This window comes from Aquarana catesbeiana, linkage group LG04 (assembly GCF_042186555.1).
Source record: "Aquarana catesbeiana isolate 2022-GZ linkage group LG04, ASM4218655v1, whole genome shotgun sequence".
Classification (NCBI taxonomy): domain Eukaryota; kingdom Metazoa; phylum Chordata; class Amphibia; order Anura; family Ranidae; genus Aquarana; species Aquarana catesbeiana.
The window spans coordinates 31954105-31977354 of NC_133327.1; the positions used below are offsets into that span (position 1 = coordinate 31954105).

The window sequence follows — 23250 nt, forward strand, 5'->3', positions numbered from 1 at the left end:
ATACCATTTTAGGTTTTGTGTATTGTAAGAGAATTTGCTGTGTGAGAATTCTTTTTGATGGGATCCTCTGAATGACCCCCAGATTAGACACTGTCATGTTCCATCAGAATATTGAACTACAACTATTTGCTGCAGGTATGGAAATTAAAGCTGAACTCCAGGCACAAAAATTTCCATTCAAATCTATTTCTCACTAGCCACAAATTATACATAAATATATACTTTTTATGCACCAAACTGCCTGTGCAAACCCATACATTATCTTGTAAGTGTAGCAGTTACATTATCACCGTGTTGCAGAGAGCAACTTTTATACCTTTTTAATAGGGGTTAAATTTTAAATTATAATAGTGATTAAATCAATTGAAGTTTATTTGTAATAAAAAGTTTAATAAAGTTATATTTCTGGTGACCAATTGTGTTGCAAATTTATCTATTACCTGTAGAATACAGGGGAGGGTCTGTGACCATTATATGTAGAGGCCTGTGAGAGTTAGCACCCCCGTCCCTAATATACTGCAACATTACATTTACAGTATTGTGTTGCTGTGTGGGTGGAGCATATTTTCCTAAATCCCTCCCCTGGTCTGTGTAGTGGGTGGAGCATTTTCTCCTGAATCCCTCCCCCGGTCCATGTAGTGGGTGGAGCATTTTCTCCCCAATGCCTCCCCCGGTCTGTGGTCTGTGTAGTGGGTGGAGCATTTTCTCTTGAATCCCTCCCCCGGTCAATGTAGTGGATGGAGCATATTTTCCTAAATCCCTTCCATGGTCTGTGTAGTGAGTGGAGCATTTTCTCCTGAATCCCTCCCCCGGTCAATGTAGTGGGTGGAGCATTTTCTCCTGAATCCCTCCCCCGGTCAATGTAGTGGGTGGAGCATTTTCTCCTGAATCCCTCCCCCGGTCAATGTAGTGGGTGGAGCATTTTCTCCCCAATGCCTCCCCGGTCAATGTAGTGGGTGGAGCATTCTCTCCTGAATCCCTCCCCTGGTCCATGTAGTGGGTGGAGATTTTTCTCCTGAACCCCTCCCCATGTAGTGGGTAGAGCATCTTCTCCTGAATCCCTCCCCTGGTCCATATAGTGGGTGAAGTATATTTTCCAGAATCCCTCCCTCAGTCCAGTGCCTATATTACAACTCTACAGCCAGACCGATTGGCAGGGGCCAGTTCTTGAATACAAATTGAAAACAGTTAAAGGGAATTAACATGGGGATGACATTTTTACATAAACATCACAGCATTTCTAGATTTATTTATTAAAAGGCATTTATATAGCACTGACAATTTACACAGCATGTCATATATTATAAATTTACATCAGTCTCTGCTCTCAAGGTTTCCAATCTAAGGTCCCTAACTTGCATTCATACATACACATACTAGGACCAATTTAAATAGTTAGATTAACCTAACAGCATTTCTTTGGAATGTGGGAGGAAACCAGAGTACATGAAAAATCCCATGCAAGCACAGGTAGGACATGCAAGGTACATGCAGGAATCTACTGGCCGGAATTTAAATTAAGGACCCTGGTGCTACAAGGCAGAAGTACTGCCCTTTAAATCAATGTGCTGCCCTCTAGATTGGTTACAGTTTGTTTTCAAATAAATTAGCTCTGTTGTGTCTGTTCTCAGGTTGGCCTGGATTTCACTCCCCGGATCGCCAGCACAGATGATCAGAAGGAAGAGCAGCGTCAGGTGTTCATCAGACAGATTGAACTGGCCAAACACCTAGGACTACCACTGTAAGACCTTTACTGAGTATTCTCATCCATTCAAACATGGTCTATATGTCGGGAATATTCCTTATTTGGCTTTTTTTTTTAAAATCCCCTTTACAAATAATACACAGCTCCTTATGTATGTGCTACCTTTTGCCATTGATATATTTCCTTTCATCACTACATTAGTCAAAATGAGGCCCTGATACTGTAATGTTGTATCACTGCAATTTAATAGGCAGTTTAAAACACTGAATGCAACTGCTTAAATTGTCCACGGAAGCAGACAAAATTTGAGCTGCGAGTGGCCCTGTTAACACCTTCCCTCCTGACGTCCTTCGATCAGGAAATTGAAGGAAAAAACTGTTGGCTGAACATCGGCTGCATCCAATCAGAGGCTACCCCTGTTTGGGTGTTCTCACAGCCTTTACCCCATTGACACTGTGTAGCGTGCATGGAGTATTCAATAGATTTTTCTTCTTCAGCCAGCAGGGCTGAAAGACAGAAAACCTATAGCCAGCTTTACACTGCATGACTGCTAAATCTGGAAACATACAGCAGTTAATGCAAAATTTCATTCAAAGGAAATGTTTCTGTACAAAGAACTTTTTTACTTACTTGGCACAGCCCCCCCACCCCTCCCCCCGTCCAAGTGGATCTCCAATTGTGGAACTACCTGTCCAGATAGCCTACATTTCTAGGAACAGATATATGAAAAGTGTGCTGCCAGGATAAGTTTCATGTTGCCCATATTACCCAATCAGCATCCACATGCCATTTCTACATTTCACAATTTGATACAAATCAAAGATTTTAATTGGTTGCTATTGGCAAAATGAGCACTTAATATTGGCATTCTGTTTCAGTCTCATTGCATGGCTGCCACTAATGTATACAGTGCAATATGGGTGCATAAAAGAACATCTTTGGTTGTTCTGGGCAATAAGAACTGTTTGTTCTTTCATTTGGTGTACAGAAGATTTTTGTTCATTATATATGCAAACTGATCAAAAACATACATACGTATAGATATGAGACAGTATTGTGTCATTAGAAGACGAGGATATGTTGGCTTGTGCCATAATCTGCTCTGATCTTTTCACACTTTGTTTTCTCACTCCCAGAAATGTTCACTCCCGATCAGCAGGAAGGCCGACTATAAATCTTTTGAAGGAACAAGGTACAGTGTCTTGTTTAATTATTTCAACACGTGGAGATTTACTAAAAAATAACATGGCTCCTGTGTGCATATCAGTATCACAGAGCCCTGTGATAACTAAAAATGCAATAACAGTATTCCCTTGGATTACGAGCAAAATTGGTTCCAGAAGAATGCTTGTAATCCAAAGCACTCGTATATCAAAGTGAGTTTCCCCATAGGAATCAATGGAAACTCGGATAATCCGTTCCACAGCCACTGCTTCTCTATGCAGTACCGCATGTGACTAGAGGTGTGGGGGTGCCGGAGACACTCGGGAACGGGGTGTCTCCGAGCGTCACCGGCGCCCCGGCACCTCTGGCCAAATGCGGTAGTGCACACCCCAGCGGCTTGAATCCTGCTCATCTTGCGAGACAACACTCACAAAGCGAGTCAGGATTTAAGAAAAAAAAAATTAGCTCGTATTGCGAAGCGCTCGTAAACCGCGTTACTTGCAATCCGAGGTATTACTGTATATCGCAGCTTTGCAGCCCTTAGATGTGGTGGCTGCATTAATTTTTTTCTTTTAGACTAAGAACATTTTCAGAAGGTACAAAATAATACCTGTTAATCTTGTTATTATGAATTAATATTCACTGATCTCTCCAACGATGTTATCAGCTTTCCCAGTTATCTTCAATGAACTACAAAGTAACACCCCTTTATGTAATAGTCGGGAGAACAGCCAAGGTTACCACAATGCTCCTTCAGAGATACAGTGCAGTGAGTGAGTGTTGTCACTCTTTTACTGAGATTTTTTTTAAGTTTTCCAGTATAATGAGAAATAAACCAATACAAAAACTAAATGTACACTGAAAATAGCAGCATACATTATAGAAATGTTGTTCCCCGAGTGCAAAATAAAAGCAACAACAGTCTAATGCCCCGTACACACGGTCGGACTTTGTTCGGACATTCCGACAACAAAATCCTAGGATTTTTTCCGACGGATGTTGGCTCAAACTTGTCTTGCATACACGCGGTCACACAAAGTTGTCGGAAAATCCGATCGTTCTAAACGCGGTGACGTAAAACACGTACATCGGGACTATAAACGGGGCAATGGCCAATAGCTTTCATCTCTTTATTTATTCTGAGCATGCGTTGCACTTTGTCCGTCGGATTTGTGTACACACGATCGGAATTTCCGACAACGGATTTTGTTGTCGGAAAATTTTATATCCTGCTCTCAAACTTTGTGTGTCGGAAAATCCGATGGAAAATGTGTGATGGGGCCTACACACGGTCGGAATTTCTGACAACAAGGTCCTATCACACATTTTCCGTCAGAAAATCCGACCGTGTGTACAGGGCATTATACTGTAATGGGATATAGGTAATAAAAACCCTACAGAACATCAGTAAGAGTGGGATGATCATCTGAGGCTTTAGGGGCAAAAAGATGCCAAAGAAGAAACAGCATCCAGACTATTGAGGCAATATCAAAACCAACAATGTCTCCACCATTCCATAGCACATATGAAAGTTATGAATAAGGGGCCTGGCCCCTAACAAAAAAAAAATGTAGGCTGTCCTACCCTGTTCATCTGGAGCCTACTACATGAGCTCAGCAATGAGAGAGGGAAGCACATAAAGGCAATCTGCAAAGATAATAGAGAGAGAAAGCAGCAGGGGGGAGGGGGAAAAAAAAGGGGGGAAGGGTACCCCAGGTTTTTTTTAGGCTGGATGACATTGAAGCTTTACAGGTCTATAAATCGATAAGGTCATTTGAGAGGGAGGGAAGTGGTCCATCCAGGGCTGACAAATCCGTTGGAAATTGTCGCACTTGTCCTTAAGGATCGCCGTCAATCTTTCATTGATGAGTGTACCACGGGAGTGTTGTCACTCTAGAGCAGGAAGTGTGTTACTCTCAGGATCACCGAGTGAAAATAAAGAGAAGACTGAAAGAAAAAAAAAAAAAAGAATGCAGCCGCCACATTTAAGGTATTGATAAGCTGCTGTATATTACATTTTTGGCCTTGGGTTGTGTGTTTTTTTTTTTTTTTTTTTTTTTTTTTTTTTTTTTTAATTAGATGGGCCCCCAGGTGGTTTATACCATAATGTACCAGTATCCACCACATTATGAAATGACAGACTTACCTTTCATAATGTGCCCTCCAGCCCTGCACTGTCACCGATCCAATGGGTCTTGGGCGCTGGTTTCCATCTGTGCCCGGGCCTCCTTCTGGGTTTTGTCTGTTCAGCCGCTTGATAGGCCATGATGACGACACTCCCGCACATGCGCAGGGGAGTCGCATCATAACAGCCCAGATCAGGTGCCGTAAATGTACACTGAGCTGCTCATGTGTGGTACGGTGTTAATGACAGGTGAGAGAAAGGAGGAAGCATTTATGACAGAAGAGACTGATAGTCACTTCTGCCCAAAAAAACGTGCCTGTCGGCAATTTTTTTGAAAAAAGTGACTTAAATACCACCAAAAGTTTCTGCCCCTGAGACGATTGTCATCCGAATAGGATGTCTCTACTATTAATGCCCTCTTTGGGACGAAGTTGCTGATAGAGCCAGATATTTGCCATCTAAATATGATAGAAGAATCTAGGATCCCAGATCTTACCTGTACACCAATAGTAAGGAGTCTGTTTCAGGCTCGTAAGCTAAGAGCACAAAAGTGGATGTCACTGTACCCCCCAACAATAAGAGTGGAGAACACGAATAAAGGAAATTATAATTCAAGAAAAATATATTTTCTTTACATAGAGGTTGAGAATATATGGAAGAGATGGTTGGATATTTTGGATTGTACGCTGAGATGGGATAGATGAATTTCAGGAGATAATATAGAGAAGGAGGGTTGGGTTTGGTGTTCTTATAAAAAATTATATTAAAAATTATTTTTTTTATTTTTTTTTTTTATTATAATTGTTTACTAAATTGTTTGTATCATGATTTTCAATATGTACTTGGGATGTATGTGTGTTTTGCTTTGTTTGATTATAAAATGAATAAACAACTATTTGATTTAAAAAAAAATAGGATGTAAGGGGACTTCCCTTCAACAAGGACACTGAAAAATAAAAGCCTTTCCATATTTTATCATTGTAAAGCAGTGAAGCCCTGATTATTTCAGAGGTCTGTTCCTCCCTTCCCCAGTCTTGGTCCTGGTGTTCAGGATGGTAGATTATATCAGGATGTGTTCAGGTTTTAATATTTCATGCTATTTTAGTCAACTAAAATACGACTAACACTAAAACAATTCAGATGACTAAAATACGACTAAAACTAAAATGGCATTTTAGTCAAAACGAAATCAAAATTTGACATTAAAATTAACACTGGTTATATATCACAACAGCTAAATCTGTATCTGTAGTGCATGTTCAAACCAAAATACCATAAATAATAACATGTTATTCGATTTTTACTCCAGGAGTAAATAATGAGTTTGGAAATTCTAAAAAAATGCTTAAATAATGCATTATAATTTGCTAAACCCATTCGATTTATAGTCAATTAAAATGAACTGGAGATTTTAGTCTACTAAAATACGACTAAAATGATTCAGATGACTAAAATGCAACTAAAACGGCATTGCCTATGACTAAAATTAAATCAAAATTTGATGTCAAAATTAACACTGTTAGATAGCACAGACTTTATCAACCTTTTTATCCGAAAGGAACCATGAAAATAAATTTCAAGTCACGGGGAACCCCCTACTAAAAGCAATTAATTGAGGTCAGCGAGAGATATGCCCCTTGCATTGGTGCTCAGAATGCCACCCTTACAGATAAATAAAAGGATCATTAGTGGCATGTCACTAGCTTTGCTTAGTGATGTTGGCCTTAACACTATGAAAACACTATCGGATTCAAAGCAGAGTTCCAGCCTTTTTAAAAACAAAAAAAAAAAAACACCCCTGCGATGGTCGCATCTTGCACAATAAATTCTGGCATTTGTAGTAAATTAACTCTTTTTTTTGTAGAATGTTGTGCAAAGTACTCACTATCACCACCTTAGTAAGTGCGCTCCCATCTTTAGTGTGGGCATCTGAAGCCCACTCGTAGCTCCTTCTGGGTTTCCCGATCTCGCGCCTGTGCATTGCATGGTGCACTCCTTTTGCAGAGGCTGCCTATTGACTCCTGGGATTGATGACATTTATATACCAGGAGCAAATGGGCAGCCAGATGTGACATACCTCGCCGTGGCAAGGTACTAAGGAAGTGTACCTGTTTATTGGCCAAAATAGGTAAGACGCTCTACAAAAAAAAAAAAAAAATCTGTTATTTATTGCAATTTTATCAGCAACGCGGGGGGTGGGGGTGAACTTTAAAAATCAGGTGGAACTCCGCTTTAGGCCTAGTACACATGGGCCAAATGTTGGGTGGCATTGGCCGATTCAATAGAAACCGGCCGACATTCAGCCCGGAGGTCCGATAGAAGCCAGCCGTTCGTCCAGCTTCTGTTGAAGGAGCATGACCAAAAAAGGTCTGCCGATCGGCTCCCGATCAGTGCTCTCAGCCAATGACTGGTGTGTTCTGACAGGATGGCCTTCCCCTTGTCAGAACACAATAGCGCAGCAGGGGAGAACGCTGTACTAACAGCTGTCAATCAGCCCGCTGGGTTGAATGAAAAAAAAAAAAAACGACATGTGTACTAGGCTTATAGTGGTAATGCATTAAGATAAAAAAAACTTTTGTGTGTAGCAGCCCCCCCCCCCCCCAGCACCCGCTTATTACCTACCTGAGCCTCATTTCTCTCCAGCGATGTCCGTGAATGTCTAAGCCGTCCGGGACAATCCTCTTGATTGGCTGAGACACAGCAGAGGCGCCATTGGCTCCCGCAGCTGTCAATCAAAGTCAGTTAGCCAATTAGGGGAGAGAGGGGGCAGGGCCAGGTCTGGGCTCCCTGTCTGAATGAACGCACAGAGCTGTAACTTGGTTCCAGTGCCCCCTGTAGGAAGCTGCTGGCTATGGGTGCACTCGACAGGAGGGAGGGGCCAGGAGCAGCAAAGAGGGACCCGAGAAGAGGAGGATCTGAGCTGCTCTGTGCAAAACGAACTGCATAGTGGAGGTAAGTATAACATGTTTATTATTATTTATTTTTTTTTTAAATGGGCCTTTACAATCACTTTAGGTGTCAATCGGCTACAGTTAACCCCTAGTAACCTCTGGAGGAATCCTGGTTGGGAATGGCTGAGAAAGTATATGAATTCTTGCCTTCAAATCACCTCTAATCTTACAGTGCAGCAACACACATCTAGTAAAGGATTTTCTTTTTTTTTTTTTTTGTAGGAGCTGAAAAGGTTTTGCTTCATGCATTCGATGGAAAGCCCTCAGTGGCAATGGAAGGCGTGAAAGCTGGGTATTTTTTTTCCATCCCTCCATCCATCATCAGAAGTGAACAGGTAAAACAAGTTTATCACATGGAGTCTGAGCAAAAAATCTGTTAGTGATTCAGGGACTGTACAGAGTAACTAAACCTTTACAAAGGTCTGTGCAGGGATAAAAGCCGGGTACACACTACAGTTTTTTTTTTTTCCATGCAACCGTGAGCTCCATCAGCTCCGGTTGAGAGCCGCTGTACTAACCATAGGAAGTTAGTTCAGTGATCTCCTCCGCTGAGCTATTGTGTTCTGACAGGGGGAAGCCCCCCCCCCCAGAACACTCCGATCAACGCTTTCTGCCATTGGCTGAGAGCGCTGATCGGGAGTCAGTTAGCTGCTGGTTTTCCAGCATTCATGTCCGACATACACACGGCAGAATGTCGGCCCCTTTTTTTTGAACCGGCAAATGCCTGGCGGTGTGTACGGGGCTTAAGACAGGTCAGATAGTAGGAATAATAAAGTCAAACTGCAAACATGCATTTAAATACAAAGGTGAAATAAAAATGTGTGCAATTTCTCACTTACCAAAAGATTTTGAATTCCATTAGGATAGTCATGTGATTTAGGAACCCCTAAGAGATAGCATGCACTTTAAAGCGGAGTTCCAGTCATATTTTTTTTTTTTTACATTTTTCTGCTGCATTAAATATAAATAACAACCTTTGGAAAAAAATATTTTTTTTTACTCACCTTTTCAGGTCTGTTGCTAGGGGGTCCCTCGCAATCAGCTTCCAGTTTTTTATTTGTCAAATCTTAATTGAACAAGCTGAAGTTATAAGCTGGTCTCTACGCACAGCTGCACTCGATTTTGCATTCTCCAGTTTTAGTGAATTCAACCCCCATAAAATTAAATTAGATGTGCTATCCCCTTAAATTACTGTACTTCAACTATGAAATACTCCAAACACATGCAAATCAATATGAATAAATAGAAGTTAAATAATATACCACGTTCATGCATAAATTATATACATACATACAGTGGGGCAAAAAAGTATTTAGTCAGCCACCAATTGTGCAAGTTCTCCCACTTAAAAAGATGAGAGAGGCCACCAAACTCCACTATGAGCTGTCGAAGGACACCAGAAACAAAATTGTAGACCTGCACCAGGCTGGGAAGACTGAATCTGCAATAGGCAAGCCGCTTGGTGTGAAGAAATCAACTGTGGGAGCAATAATTAGAAAATAGAAGACATACAAGACCACTGATAATCTCCCTCAATCTGGGGCTCCACGCAAGATGTCACCCCGTGGGGTCAAAATGATCACAAGAACAGTGAGCAAAAATCCCAGAACCACACGGGGGACCTAGTCAATGACCTGCAGAGAGCTGGAACCAACGTAACAAAGGCTACCATCAGTAACACACTACGCCGCCAGGGACTCAAATCCTGCAGTGCCAGATGTGTCCCCCTGCTTAAGCCAGTACATGTCCGGGCCCGTCTGAGGTTTTCTTGAGAGCATTTGGATGATCCAGAAGAGGATTGGAAGAATGTCATACGGTCAGATGAAACCAAAGTAGAACTGTTTCGTAGAAACACAACTTGTCGTGTTTGGAGGAGAGAGAATGCTGAGTTGCAACCAAAGAACACCATACCTACTGTGAAGCATGGGGGTGGCAACATTATGCTTTGGGGCTGTTTCTCTGCAAAGGGAACAGGACGACTGATCCGTGTACATGAAAGAATGAATGGGGCCATGTATCGTGAGATTTTGAGTGCAAACCTCCTCTCATCAGCAAGGGCATTGAAGATGAAACGTGGCTGGGTCTTTCAGCATGACAATGATCCCAAACACACCGCCCAGGCAACAAAGGAGTGGCTTCGTAAGAAGCATTTCAAGGTCCTGGAGTGGCCTAGCCAGTCTCCAGTTCTCAACCCCATAGAATACCTTTGGAGGGAGTTGAAAGTCCGTGTTGCCCAGCGACAGCCCCAAAACATCACTGCTCTAGAGGAGATCTGCATGGAGGAATGGGCCAACATACCAGAAACAGTGTGTGACAACCTTGTGAGGACTTACAGAAAACGTTTGACCTCTGTCATTGCCAACAAAGGATATATAACAAAGTATTGAGATGAACTTTTGATATTGACCAAATACTTATTTTCCACCATAATTTGCAATTAAATTCTTTCAATAATCAGACAATGTGATTGTCTGGATTTGTTTCCACATTTTGTCTCTCATAGTTGAGGTATACCTATGATGACAATTACAGGCCTCTCTCATCTTTTTAAGTGGGAGAACTTTCACAATTGGTGGCTGACTAAATACTTTTATGCCCCACTGTATATGTTCTCAAATATGCTTACTGCAATATTACTTTCAGAACTGTAAAGTATCCGTAAATAATGATCAAATTCACTCAAATTTCATGATAAAACGTCCATCTAGGTGTCATTCATGACTTTGTGAATCCACCGCTGACTCTTTACACTAACTTCAGTGCACCTTCACCCGCCTAGTGAGCACACAAATTGCTTACCAGAGCCAAAGGCCTCACAAAGACAGCCCATGCATGCTTCCCGAGATCAGATTGAATTTCAGGGTTTAATGATCTCTGTTCCGGCCAATGAACGACTCTGTGTTGGCTGCTCGCCCCTTGATCAGTTGCAGCAACAATTACCAATGTTCGGATATGCATGAAATACAATTCTCTATAGTGCATTACCCGATATACAGATAAATTCTTAAAAGATATTACACTTACAATGATGTAGAACGAAAAAACTATGAGAATAAAAAAGACCTGCGCGCCACACGAGTCCGTGACCGCACGTGATGATGTCACTGCCAAAGGCTCTGCCTGACGTGTTTCATCCAATAACGTCTTCAGGGGATAGCAGATACACATGAGTGTATTAGTTGGTGCTTTTGTATGCCTGCCTGGAATTCAACTCATAATACATGCATATGTGATAACTACAATCTGGAATGTATAGTAATAGAAAAGACAGCTTTATGTGTGATATTGTATGTAATTCAGTCCTTCTTTGTTTAAGAAGCAGAAACTAGTGAAACAATTACCTCTGGAAAACATGTGTCTAGAAACTGACTCCCCAGCTCTCGGACCAGAAAAGCAGGTACATTTTTATATTAACCTCTTATTTTTTTTATCTTTGTTAGTCCTCTTGGTTGATCCCTGTGTACCCCTCCAGGGGAATCCCTGCCATTATATGGAAATAACTATCACATTACTCCGGCTTGCCTGTCCTCAAAATAGAAGAGTGCTTTTCACATGACTTGTTTTAAGGCCCAGTTCACACTGATGCGGTTTGGGAACCGTCGCAATTCTTGAGTGGTTCCTGCACCACATCACAATCTCAGGCAGTTCACACTGTGCTCTGCGAACCGCTGCGGGTGTCAATATAAAGTTAATGACACCCCCAAATCGGTTCGCAGAACGCAGTGCGAACTGTAGAATCAGATTGCATGGGTCTGAACACCCATGCGATCTGATTCCATTGTGGACAAAAGAAAAGGGTCCTGCACTGTGTAAATTGAGCCATACATAATGTATGGCTCAATTTGCACCGCACTGAATTTGCGTGTCATTTGTACAGGAATCCGGTGCGATTCCTGTACAAATGACATGCGATGCGGCAGACCGCATCAGTGTGAACCCAGCCTGAGGCCTACTACTCCTCCGCCTGTCACATGACCTGTTTTAAGCGTTACTACTCCTCTGCCTGACACTTTTCTTATATGAGAATGAATAGGACTTTGTTGGCTTCAGAGAGTAAGTAAAGCAGAAAGGAAAATCTGGTCAGTGGAATGACATAGAACATTTCCAACAGGTTTTTATTTGTAACCCTTTCCTACTCTCTCCAAACAAAATAAAATTATGTGGATCAGAATTCATTTTTTGAAGTTGAAAGCTGTGCACATAAAGTTTTATGTAATAAATGAATTAGTAGCCACAGAGGATATAAATCCACTCTGTGCGCATCAAATGCCTTTACAAACCCAGATATTAACATATAACAGTGACATCATCATTGTGCTGTACATAGCCTGTGCAGAGAGCAGAGCTGTGGAAGGGACCCAGCAGGCCCCGCCCTGTACATGCCCCTGGTAGAAAATTTCCGGTGGAGGCCGAGACCAGACTAGTCACCCTGCACAAGGAGAGCAACGGTGAGCGGTCTTTATTATAGGAAGCTCCTGCACAGAGCTAAAGCTTCACATTGGATTCCTGCACAGATTAGAAAAAAATACAAAAAGTACACAAAGATTCAAGGAGGAAGACACATGACTCTTGTAGTTAGACAATATTTGCTGATCAGAGTGCAGCTTTAAAGAGGTTGTAAACCTCAAAAAAAAAATTGCATACTAGCTCATTATGAAATACCTTAGAACGATGCCCTGAATCGGCGCCGGCACACCGCTGACAGGGCCAACATCTTTCCCGGAGTTACTTCCAAGTTTGCGGGCTCCGGCGCTGTATTTGGCCGGAGCCGCCATGACATCACTCCCACGCATGCACGGGAGCTGCCGGTCACGGCACAGGCCCCGAAAAAACGTCACGAACGGGCCGTCCCTTCAGTGCGCATGCACCGATGACGTCGGCGGCAGCGTATATAGTAAATATCTCCTAAATGGTGAAAGTTTAGGAGATATTTAGGCTACTTTCACAATGAAAGCGCCGACCGCAAAATGGGACTTTTTAATCCTTTTTTTGGGGTAAAAAGCACCCCACTAGCAGCCAAAAAGAGGTGCAAAGGCGCCGCTTTAACAGCACTAAAACGACACTAAAACGAGTGACCATTTAGCGCTGTTAAAGTGGTGCTTTTGCACCTCTTTTCGGCGGCTAGTGGGGCACTTTTTACCCCCCAAAAAAGTATAAAAAGTCCCATTTTGCAGTGCTCTCAATTCGCTTTTAGCGCTAGTTTGCACTTGCTTCAAAACATGGCTTCAGACACGCTTTGTTTAAGCTCTCTGAATGCCAGTCAAAGCCCCTGTCACTAAATAAAATGGTTAGCTTACAGTCGTGTTTACAACTTGCTTTTGCTTGGTGCTTCGACAAGGCTTTGGTGGAGCTTCGGTGAGGCTTCAGGGGCTTTGATGAGACTTCGGTGGGGCTTTAAGGGAGCTTTGCCACAGACTTCTATGGAGGCTTTGAAGATGCTTTGAAGCACCACTAAAGCTACATGGGGTATCATTTTTGAAGCGAAGCCAAAGCAAAGCAAATGAGCTTTAACAAAGCCCGTCCGAAGCCTTGTTTTGGAGCAAGTGTAAACTAGCCATTAATGTGTGTTGAAGCCGAAGCAAGTGTAGATGACCCCTTAAGGCGCTTTGAAAGAGCTGCCTATGCTAAATACAGCATTCCCAACCCGCCCGAAGATGCTGCTACTTTTCGTAACGTCCTGCAAGCGCACCGCCCTATTGTGAAAAGACACACTGGAATGAATGGGAGGCAGTTTTCAGGCGTTTTGCAGAGGCTGTTTCTAGAGCTAAAGCGCCTGAAAACCGCCTCAGTGTGAAAGGGGCCTTACAGTATCTACAGGTAAGCCTTATAATAGGCTTACCTGTAGGTACAATTAAAGAGGAAGACTACTTCCTCTACTACTTCCTTCCCTTAAGAACCTACCAGTCAGAAACACCTTAGTAGCATACTGTGACTTAGCCTTGCTTTCAGATAAAGGGGGTCTTTTGAAATGGAACCCCTTGTGTGCAGTGCTGTGAACTGTTATCAGAAGGAATAAGCCTGTGAATTGTTATGTTATGTTATGTCATCATGCCCAGCCTCTGCATTCAAAAAAATAGCGCCGCCACAGCTGGGAAGCCGTGATCTTTTTTTGTTTTTTTTTAATTTCAGGGTTCCCAGCTTAGAGGTGAGATGTGGGGTCTTATTGACCCCATATCTCACTGTAAAAAGAACAGATCGTGCCATATTCCTATTACAAGGGATGTTTACATTTCTTGTAATAGGAATAAAAGTGATCAAAATTATTTATTTTTTTTAAAGTGTCAAACTAAAAAAAAAAAAAAAAAAGTCAAATTAACAATAAAAAAAAAAATTAAAAAAATTTAATGTGCCCCTGTCCCCGTGAGCTCGCACGCAGAAGCGAACGCTTACGTAAGTCCCACCCACATATGAAAACAGTGTTCAAACCACACATGTGAGGTATTGCCACGAACGTTAGAGCGAGAGAAATAATTCTAGCCATAGACCTCCTCTGTAACTCAAAACATGTAACCAGTAAAAAATTAAAAAATCGTCGCCTATGGGGATTTTTAAGTTTGGCGCCATTCCACGAGTGTGTGCAATTTTGAAGGGTGACATGTTCGGTATCTATTTACTCGGAGTCTCTATCTTTCACATTATGCAAAAAAATTGTGCTAACTTTAATGTTTTGTTTTTTGTTTTTTTAAAGCATGAAACTGTTTTTTTCCCAAAAAAAAGTGTTTGAAAAATTGCCGCACAAATACCGTGCGAGATAAAAAGTTGCAACGACCGCCATTGTACTCTCTAGGGTTTTTGCTAAAAAAACATATATAATGTTTGGGGGTTCTATGTCATTTTCTAGCAAAAAATTATGAATTTTACATGTAGGAGAGAAATGTCAGAATTGGCCTGGGTGCGAAGTGGTTAAATAACAAACAGGTTTATAATTGCCTGCTCTGTGCCCTGAACCTCCTCTTCTCGGGTCCTCCACCAGTGATTCTTTGTGCTCCCCTCTGACAAGTTCCCCATTAGGAAGTACCTTCCTATGGGGGCAACTTGTGCTGCCTCGCTTCCGAGTCTCCCTGTCTGCATCTATTGACACAGACAGTAGGGCTTGGCCCCACCCCTCGCTCCTGCATCACTGGCTCTGATTGACAGCAGCAGGAGCCAATGGCTCCCCCTGCTTCTGCAAAGCCCAAGAGACCAGGAAGTGAGGAGAGAGAAGAGCTGCAGACATGCACAGCCCTGGATCGAATGAGGGCTCAGGTAAGTAAAAGGGGGGCTGATGCCTAAACATTTTTTACCCTAATGCAAGGAATGCATCAAGGTACAAAATGTTTAGGCTTTATAACTACTTTAACGTATTCACAAAGAAAAATTCAACATTGAAAACATCTAAAAATAGATTTAAGGTTTACTAACAATTGTTTTTTTTTTTTACAGGTCAGAAATGAGCCCAAAAATATCATATTTTCTGCTGAATACATTGCTAAAATCAAAGGGATATCTCTGGAAGAAGTGATTGAAGTAACTACAAAGAACGCCATCAAACTATTCCCCAAACTGAAACAAGCTGTTCACAAATAAAAAAAATGTTTTATAGATGTTGGACAATGTTTTGTGTTCATGGTTTCTGATTAGAGGCTGCAGACAAGGAAAAGATGTGTGTGACATCGAGGAGTCATTTTATAAAGGAAGCAGCCACAGCTTACTTATACAGAAGATATATAAAAGGAAATTGATGGATATTCGGTGATAAATCTCTGAGCTCTGTCCCAGCTCTTGTAGCTGTTCCTCCAGTAGGATAAGGATGTAGTAATCCACTTTTATAAATGTATTGGGGGAGATTTAATAAAACTGGAGCACTCAGAATCTGGTGCAGCTTTTCATGATAGCCAATCAGCTTCTAACTTCAGCTTGTTCAATTAAAGTGGTCGTAAAGGCAGAAAGTTGTTTATCTTAATGCATTCTATGCATTAAGATAAAAAACCTTCTGTGTGCAGCGGCTCCCTAATACTTACCTGAGCCTTATCTCGATCCAGCAATGTTGCACAAGAGACTAGGCTGTGCGACACTCTCTTCTGATTGGCTGAGACACAGTGGGTGCCATTGTCTCCCGCTGCTGTCAATCAAAGTCAGTGAGCTAATGAGGAGAGAGAGGGGGCGGGTCGAGACACAGCTCGGGTGCCCCCATAGCAAGCTTCTTGTTGTGGGGGCAGGAGGGAGGGGCCAGCAGCGCCGGCGAGGGACCCGAGAAGAGGAGGATCTGGGCTGCTCTGTGCAAAGTCACTGTGACAGGGCAGGTAAGTATAACATGTTTGGAATAAAAAAAAAATAAAAACAAGGCTTTAATATCACTTTTAAGCTTTGACAATAAAACCTGGAAGCTGATTGGTTTCTATGCAGAGCTGAGCCAGATTTTGCACCCTCCAGTTTTAGTAAATAACCCCTATTGTGTCACCTGCCCATATTCCATATTTTTTTTCATCCCTGTTATGTTCTTGCCAATTGTGTCAATCCCTAGGAAGTGTAGATCTTTGTCACATTTACTTGAGTGTATACCCCAATGTATATGGTCACACAAGGCCTGGGTGGCAGGATAAGGTCTTCTTGCACCCAAGGTGAAGATGCCAAAGTGTGACACCCCCCCCCAAACACTGAGCTCTTTGTGGCACAACTTTGTCCAGCCTTATTCAGGGTTCAGAGCCTTCAGCCATCTTGATTGGGCGAGCCAGTGCTCATTTGCTCATTTATCTCTGCACCGTTGCAAAAATGAAAACAATAAAATGGTAAGGGGAAACAAGGAGCTAATAAATTTAAAAGATCACAAGGGGCAAAAATGTTTTAAAAAAATAAAAAAAGTTTTTATTTTCACATAACCGTAATTTATGAATGAAAGCTACAATGAAAATTTTCATTCATAAATGCAGAGCAGGACCCGAGCTGTCAAACTGATAGCTCAGTTCTACAGATTACACAGGAGAAATATGGATCTCCCTGTGTAATCATCACAGCTCTGTGACAGCAAGGCTCTGTGCTCTGCTTACTGGGAGCATGCAGGGATACTGATATAGAGCAGGAGGCTGTCACACCGACAGCAGAGTGCTGCTGGTTACACAGAGACTAGTGATCTCCCATGTAATCTGCACAACTAAGCTATCCATTTGATAGGTTATGCACTAACAGTAGTGCAAAATGTGTTTAACTTTCAGCTTTTAACTTTCAGATCAATTGATGATTTTAAAGAAAATTTAAAGATGCATTCCAGCCTGGGAAAAAAATAATAAAAGTCAGCAGCTACTGTAGCTGCTGACTTTTATTATATGGAGACTTACAGTATCTCACAAAAGTGAGTACACCCCTCACATTTTTGTAAATATTTTATTATATCTTTTCATGTGACAACACTGAAGATATGGCATTTTGGTACAATGTAAAGTAGTGAGTGCACAGCTTGTATAACAGTGTAAATTTGCTGTCCTCTCAAAATAACTCAACACACAGCCATTAATGTCTAAACCGCTGGCAACAAAAGTGAGTACACCCCTAAGTGAAAATGTCCAAGTTGGGCCCAAAGTGTCAATATTTTGTGTGGCCACAATTATTTTCCAGCACTGCCTTAACCCTCTTGGGCATGGAGTTCACCAGAGCTTCACAGGTTGCCACTGGAGTCTTCTTCCACTCCTCCATGATGACATCATGGAGCTGGTGGATGTTAGAGACCTTGAGCTCCTCCACCTTCCATTTGAGGATGCCCCACAGATGCTCAATAGGGTTTAGGTCTGAACACATGCTTGGCCAGTCCATCACCAGCTTCTTTAGCAAGGCAGTTGTCGTATTGGAGGTGTGTTGGGGGTCGTTATCATGTTGGAATACTGCCCTGTGGCCCAGTCTCTGAAGGGAGGGGATCATGCTCTGCTTCAGTATGTCACAGTACATGTTGGCATTCATAGATCCCTCAATGAACTGTAGCTCCCCAGTGCCGGCAGCACTCATGCAGCCTCAGACCATGGCACTTCCACAATGCTTGACTGTAGGCAAGACACACTTGTCTTTGTACTCCTCACCTGGTTGCCGCCACACACGCTTGACACCATCTGAACCAAATAAATTTATCTTGGTCTCATCAGACCACAGAACATGGTTGCAGTAATCCATGTCCTTAGTCTGCTTGTCTTCAGCAAACTGTTTGCGGGCTTTCTTGTGCATCATCTTTAGAAGAGGCTTCCTTCTGGGATGACAGCCATGCAGACCAATTTGATGCAGTGTGTGGCGTATGGTCTGGGCACTGACAGGCTGACCCCTGACCCCTTCAACCTCTGCAGCAATGCTGGCAGCACTCATACGTCTATTTCCCAAAGACAACCTCTAGATATGACGCTGAGCATGTGCACTCAACTTCTTTGGTCGACCATGGCGAGGCCTGTTCTGAGTGGAACTTGTCCTGTTAAACTGCTGTATGGTCTTGGCCACCGTGCTGCAGCTCAGTTTTAGGGTCTTGGCAATCTTCTTGTAGCCTAGGCCATCTTATGTAGAGCAACATTTTTTTACCTGGCGGTAATCCCTAGTGTAGGTCGGGGTTAAATTTCAGTACCATTAGCGGTAACCCCGAGCCACACTCGGGATTACATTGCAGAACCCTGGTCCAGGTTACTTACCTTGTCCCCAGGATCCTACCATGTCCCCCCGCTGTGTCTGCGGGCTCTGTCCTCCACCCAATGCTCTGTGTGCCGGGCTCCGTTCCCTGCGAGCGTCACGATGCTTGGGGGCGGAGCCCGGCGGACAATTCAAAAAGTACACAAAACATAACACAGTACACTGTAATCTTACAGATTACATTACTGTATCAAATCATTTCACATCCCTTTTGTTCCTAGTGGTTTGTCCAATGCCCTGCATGCAGTTTTATATGATATATACAGTTCTTTCTGCCTGGAAACTGGAGATTGTCCATGGCAATCAAAAAGTGTCCCTCTACGTCAAAAGTGGTTTTAGACCAGCTAGAAAACAGCGATAGTAAATTAGAACACTTGCAGAATTGAGCGATAGTAAATTGTGGGGAAATTAATTTTATTATATTATATTATTTTTTATAATTATTTATAGTTATTTATTATATTATAATTTATGATTTCGTGTTTCAAACTTTATCATACCCGGGATGTCTACTAGACTCTTGTTTGGACAGATTTAAGTGAGTTATTACTAAGAATTACAGACCTACAATATAAAACGCCAAATTTCTATGCAAAACAATGTACCGCTTTGAGACGCAAAAATCTGACATAATCATACCACCAGTGTGGCTACTAGGTGGACTGCTTATTACCCACCTGGAGCAGCTTTGCTTGTATTCAAAACACCAAGATCTGTGTTTTTTAATGCTTTTGACTTTTTTTAAATGGCACAGATGACATCTGGTTAACCCGGGTCATCGCTTCCAGGTTACCATAGTACCATAGAGAGCCGATCAAAGCCAATCTTGGCTTCGGGTGTCTGACCAGCTGGCACTCAGGTTTCCCGGTGGGATGGGAGAGCCTGAGCAAGCTGCAGAATTCGGCAGGAGGAGGGGGGGATGTTCCTTCCCGCTGCCTGTAATAGCAATTGAGCGACTAGTTTGCTGTTCCGATTGCTATTACAGGAGATCCGACTGCCAACTCCAAAAACGGTACCGGTACAACCACTTGAAGACCAATGACATACCAGGTACATGAGGGGTTGGCAAGTGGTTACAAGCCCCTCTCCCACTCACAGAATGTTGAATTAAAATATGAATTTTACCTAGCACAGCATTGTCAGTACATGGGACCCCCCATCATTGGAGGTAATTTATTCAAAACAATTGTTTTTGTCTGGAGTTGGGCTTGGACCAGAAAAAAAAAATTCCCTTGCAGTGCCTTCCACCTCCCCCATCCCACTGCATGGGTTAAATACCTGTTATGTTTGGGGATATAGAAATAAGATGTAATACTTGCTTTATACCTTGCCCTGGGTGGCTTCCCGGACCCTGTATCTGGTCCCCTGAAGACTGTTCTATAATTTTGTAACAAAGAATGTCAGAGAAGACGGAGATGGTGATCAGGGGAGCAGACAAAAGGTATTACAGACTTTCCCTCTCCCCCCTAGACATCACCAGCATTTAAAGTGACACCAAACTCTGGCAAGTATGTATTTTTAACCCAAAAATGTCCCTTCTTTTGCTCCTAGCCTCCTCCAAATCTTCACATTCCCTTTTTTTTTTTTTTTTTTTTATGCTACTGTGATCTGACTTCCTGTTAGAGGGTGGCTACGCTCATTCTCCATGGTCCACTGTATATAGGAGTGTAGTCACCCTTTCTTGCGCACTCCTGGGATGAACTATGGAGTATGGGATGTGTAGTGTGCATAGAGCAGAGCACATGATCTCAACTATTGTACACTGCTCATTCCAAACAAATGGAAGTGAGTGGAAAAAGGAGAGGCTCAGGAGCTCACTGTGAATGTTACAAGGAAGCAGAAAAACACAGTAAGGACTCTTTCACATGGGACGGGTCCATGATGATCCGCCCCGTGAACATCCGTTTGCTCAGCGGGGATCGCTACGCCGATCCCCGCTGAGCAGGAAGATGACAGGTCTGTCTCTGCACACTGTGCAACGACGGACCTGTCAGAGCGCCGCTCTCCCCTATGGGGGATCGGATGACGACGCACCGTAGAGTCCGTCGTCACCCGATCCAATCCAAAAACGGATGGAAAAGTAGGTTTTTCCTCCGCTACACTTTTTCGGATCGGAGCGGGTCGGATGTCAGTGGACATGTCACCGCTGACATCCGACGCTCCATAGAGATCTATGGAGGGTCCGTTCAGGTCCGCCTAAAAAACTGACAGGCGGACCTGAACGGATCGGCCGTGTGAAAGAGGCCTAAGGCTTAATGTACACGGGACATTTTACAACCTCTCCTGAACGATTTAACGTGACAGATAGTAACTGGCATTTAAAAACGTCTGTTTTGCCGCATTTACATGCCGTGTTTAGCTGCTTTTGCGTTTTTAGAAGCTTTTTTTTTTTTTTTTTTCAAATAGTCAAAAAATCGATAAACACCTGTAAACGAAACACGGCTAAATGCGAGTTACCTCGTTTAGCCGCATTTACAAGCTGTTACAGGGGTTTGGCGTTTCAAATGCCTCTGAACATCTGTCCTGAACGCATTTTTTTTGCTTTCCAAAAAATGCTTCTAAACTCAACTGCCTAGAATCGACTATAAACAACCCTGTGTACATGTAAGATAAGATATATATATATATATATATATACATATAAGATAACAGAGGAGAGTTCAGGGGCAGTGTACATGAAGCTTTAAAGTGGTTGTAAACCCTTACAATCCACTTTTTGCTACAGGTAAGCCTATAATTAGGCTTACCTGTAGCTACCCTGGATATCTCCTAAACCTGCACTGTTTAGGAGATATCCCTTGTACCTGCATGTGCCGACGTCATCGGCACGTGCACTGAAGCAATGGCACGTACGTGCTGTTTGCTTCAGTAAGTGTGCCGTTACCGGCGGCTCCCGCGCACATGCGCGGGAGTGACATCATCCGGTGCTGTGTATGGGCAACGCTGCGGGGGCTTCAATCTCAGGTGAGTATTACATAATGAGCTAGTATGCATACTAGCTCATTATGTCTTTGTCTTGCAGGTTTTTTTTTTTTTTTATGTGAGTTTACAACCACTTCAAGAAACAATTTCATGAAAAACAGATTAGATGGCCATTAAAGCAGAGTTCCACCCAAAAGTGGAACTTCTGCTTTAAGTACTTCCTACCCGTGACATGCCACATTTGGCATGTCATTTTTATGGAGGGGGTGGGCGGTTACCTGGTTTTGACAGGTACCCAGGTCCCACTTCTGCTCCGGGCCTAGGCGACTCCCCCCCCCCCAGATGGCCCCTCCCTCCCTGCAATCTTCTGGGACATGTCACAGGTCCCAGAAGATTGCATGGCAATTCACGACGTGCAGTGCGACTCGTGCAGTGAGAACCCAGCTGTGAAGCTGCAAGCTGTCACAGTCGGGTACCCCCGGTAGTAATGCTGGCACCTCGGACAGGCGGAGGGAGAGGAACGAGGCTTCGGACGCCCGCATCGATGGACCGCTGGACAGGTGAGTGTGTGTATATTAAAGGTCAGCAGCTACATACACTTTTTGTAGCTGCTGACTTTTAATAAACACAGAACCGGGTGGAACTCCGCTTTAAGTAGTGAAATGTGCATGGATTCTTTTTGGAGAATAGAGCTAGGTATACACTAGTAAAAAAGAAGGAGCAGGAAGGGAATCTTTTATCAAACAAAACAGTGTTTGAGGTTTTTGTTTGGGTCTTTCATTGCAAAATTATATGTTAGGGCTGCTTTCACACTGGTCCGTTGCAAAATATGTGGTTAAAATGCATATGCGTTTTTGCCATGTTTCTTGTGCACTTTGCACCTTGAAAAAAGGACATGTAACTCAAAAATTGCACCGAAAGTTTTTGATGCATTTTGCCACGATTTTGGTGAGTTTTCCATTCATTTCAAAGGGGGGGGGGTGCGTTTTTCATGCATTTCTTTTACCACTCCAAATATCCACCAAAAATGCAGCATGCAAAACACAAGGCAAACATTTTTTGAAGTGCTTTCAGACGACATATTTGTCATCGAATGTTCTGATGACAGTTTTTGTACGAAAGTTCATTCAAAGATCTACTAGCGTTGGGCCAGCTTAAAGTGATTTTAAAGGTTCATTTTGTTTTTTGTTTTTAAATAACAAACATGTTATACTTACCTCCTCCTCTTCTCGAGTGCCCCCTTGGACAGCTGCTTTCCATGGGGGGCACCCGTGCGGGTGCGCTCCCGAGTCCTGCTGCTGCGTCCATTGACACAGACAGCAGGACTTGGCTCCGCCCCCGGCTCCCGTGTCACTGGATTTGATTTACAGCAGTGGGAGCCAATGGCTCTTGCTGCTATCAATCTGTCCAATGGGGACCTGAGGCACTGGCGTTGCTGGAATGATCGAGTTCAGGTAAGAAAAAAGGGGACTCTGGGGGGGCACTGCTGCAGAACAGAAGGTTCTTCACCTTAATGCATAGAATGCATTAGGTGAAAAACCTTGTGAATTTACAACTCCTTTAAAGTGGAGATTCACCCAAAAGGGAAAGTTCTGCTCCCAACCCAACCCCATCCCCCTAATATTTGGAAAGGCTTTTTTATGGGGGGGGGGGTGTAGCGTGTACCCGATTTTAACTTCTTCCCCCCCCCCGCAGACTTTTTGGACACGTCACAGATCTCAAGAGACTGCGGGACCACTCATGGGACG

The 23250-nt window shown here is 43.0% G+C and overlaps 2 protein-coding genes across 8 annotated transcripts in view; one reads left to right on the plus strand and one right to left on the minus strand.

Moving 5' to 3' along the window:
* The window catches only part of LOC141139128 (putative deoxyribonuclease tatdn3-B), a 28942-nt gene extending 13414 nt beyond the window's left edge, over positions 1–15528 (plus strand). For 6 of the 7 annotated variants that reach the window (XM_073624954.1, XM_073624953.1, XM_073624948.1 and 3 more), the window contains 5 exons: positions 1632–1741; positions 2842–2897; positions 8168–8280; positions 11262–11342; positions 15368–15528. In XM_073624954.1, coding sequence (XP_073481055.1) covers positions 1632–1741; positions 2842–2897; positions 8168–8280; positions 11262–11342; positions 15368–15511 — 504 coding nt within the window. In that variant the 3' untranslated portion in view covers positions 15512–15528. The remainder of the gene's footprint in view (positions 1–1631; positions 1742–2841; positions 2898–8167; positions 8281–11261; positions 11343–15367) is intronic. The other variant, XM_073624952.1, reaches the window with a different exon arrangement.
* The window catches only part of LOC141141144 (uncharacterized), a 226440-nt gene that overhangs the window by 178065 nt on the left and 25125 nt on the right, over positions 1–23250 (minus strand). The gene's annotated exons all lie outside the window — the stretch shown is intronic.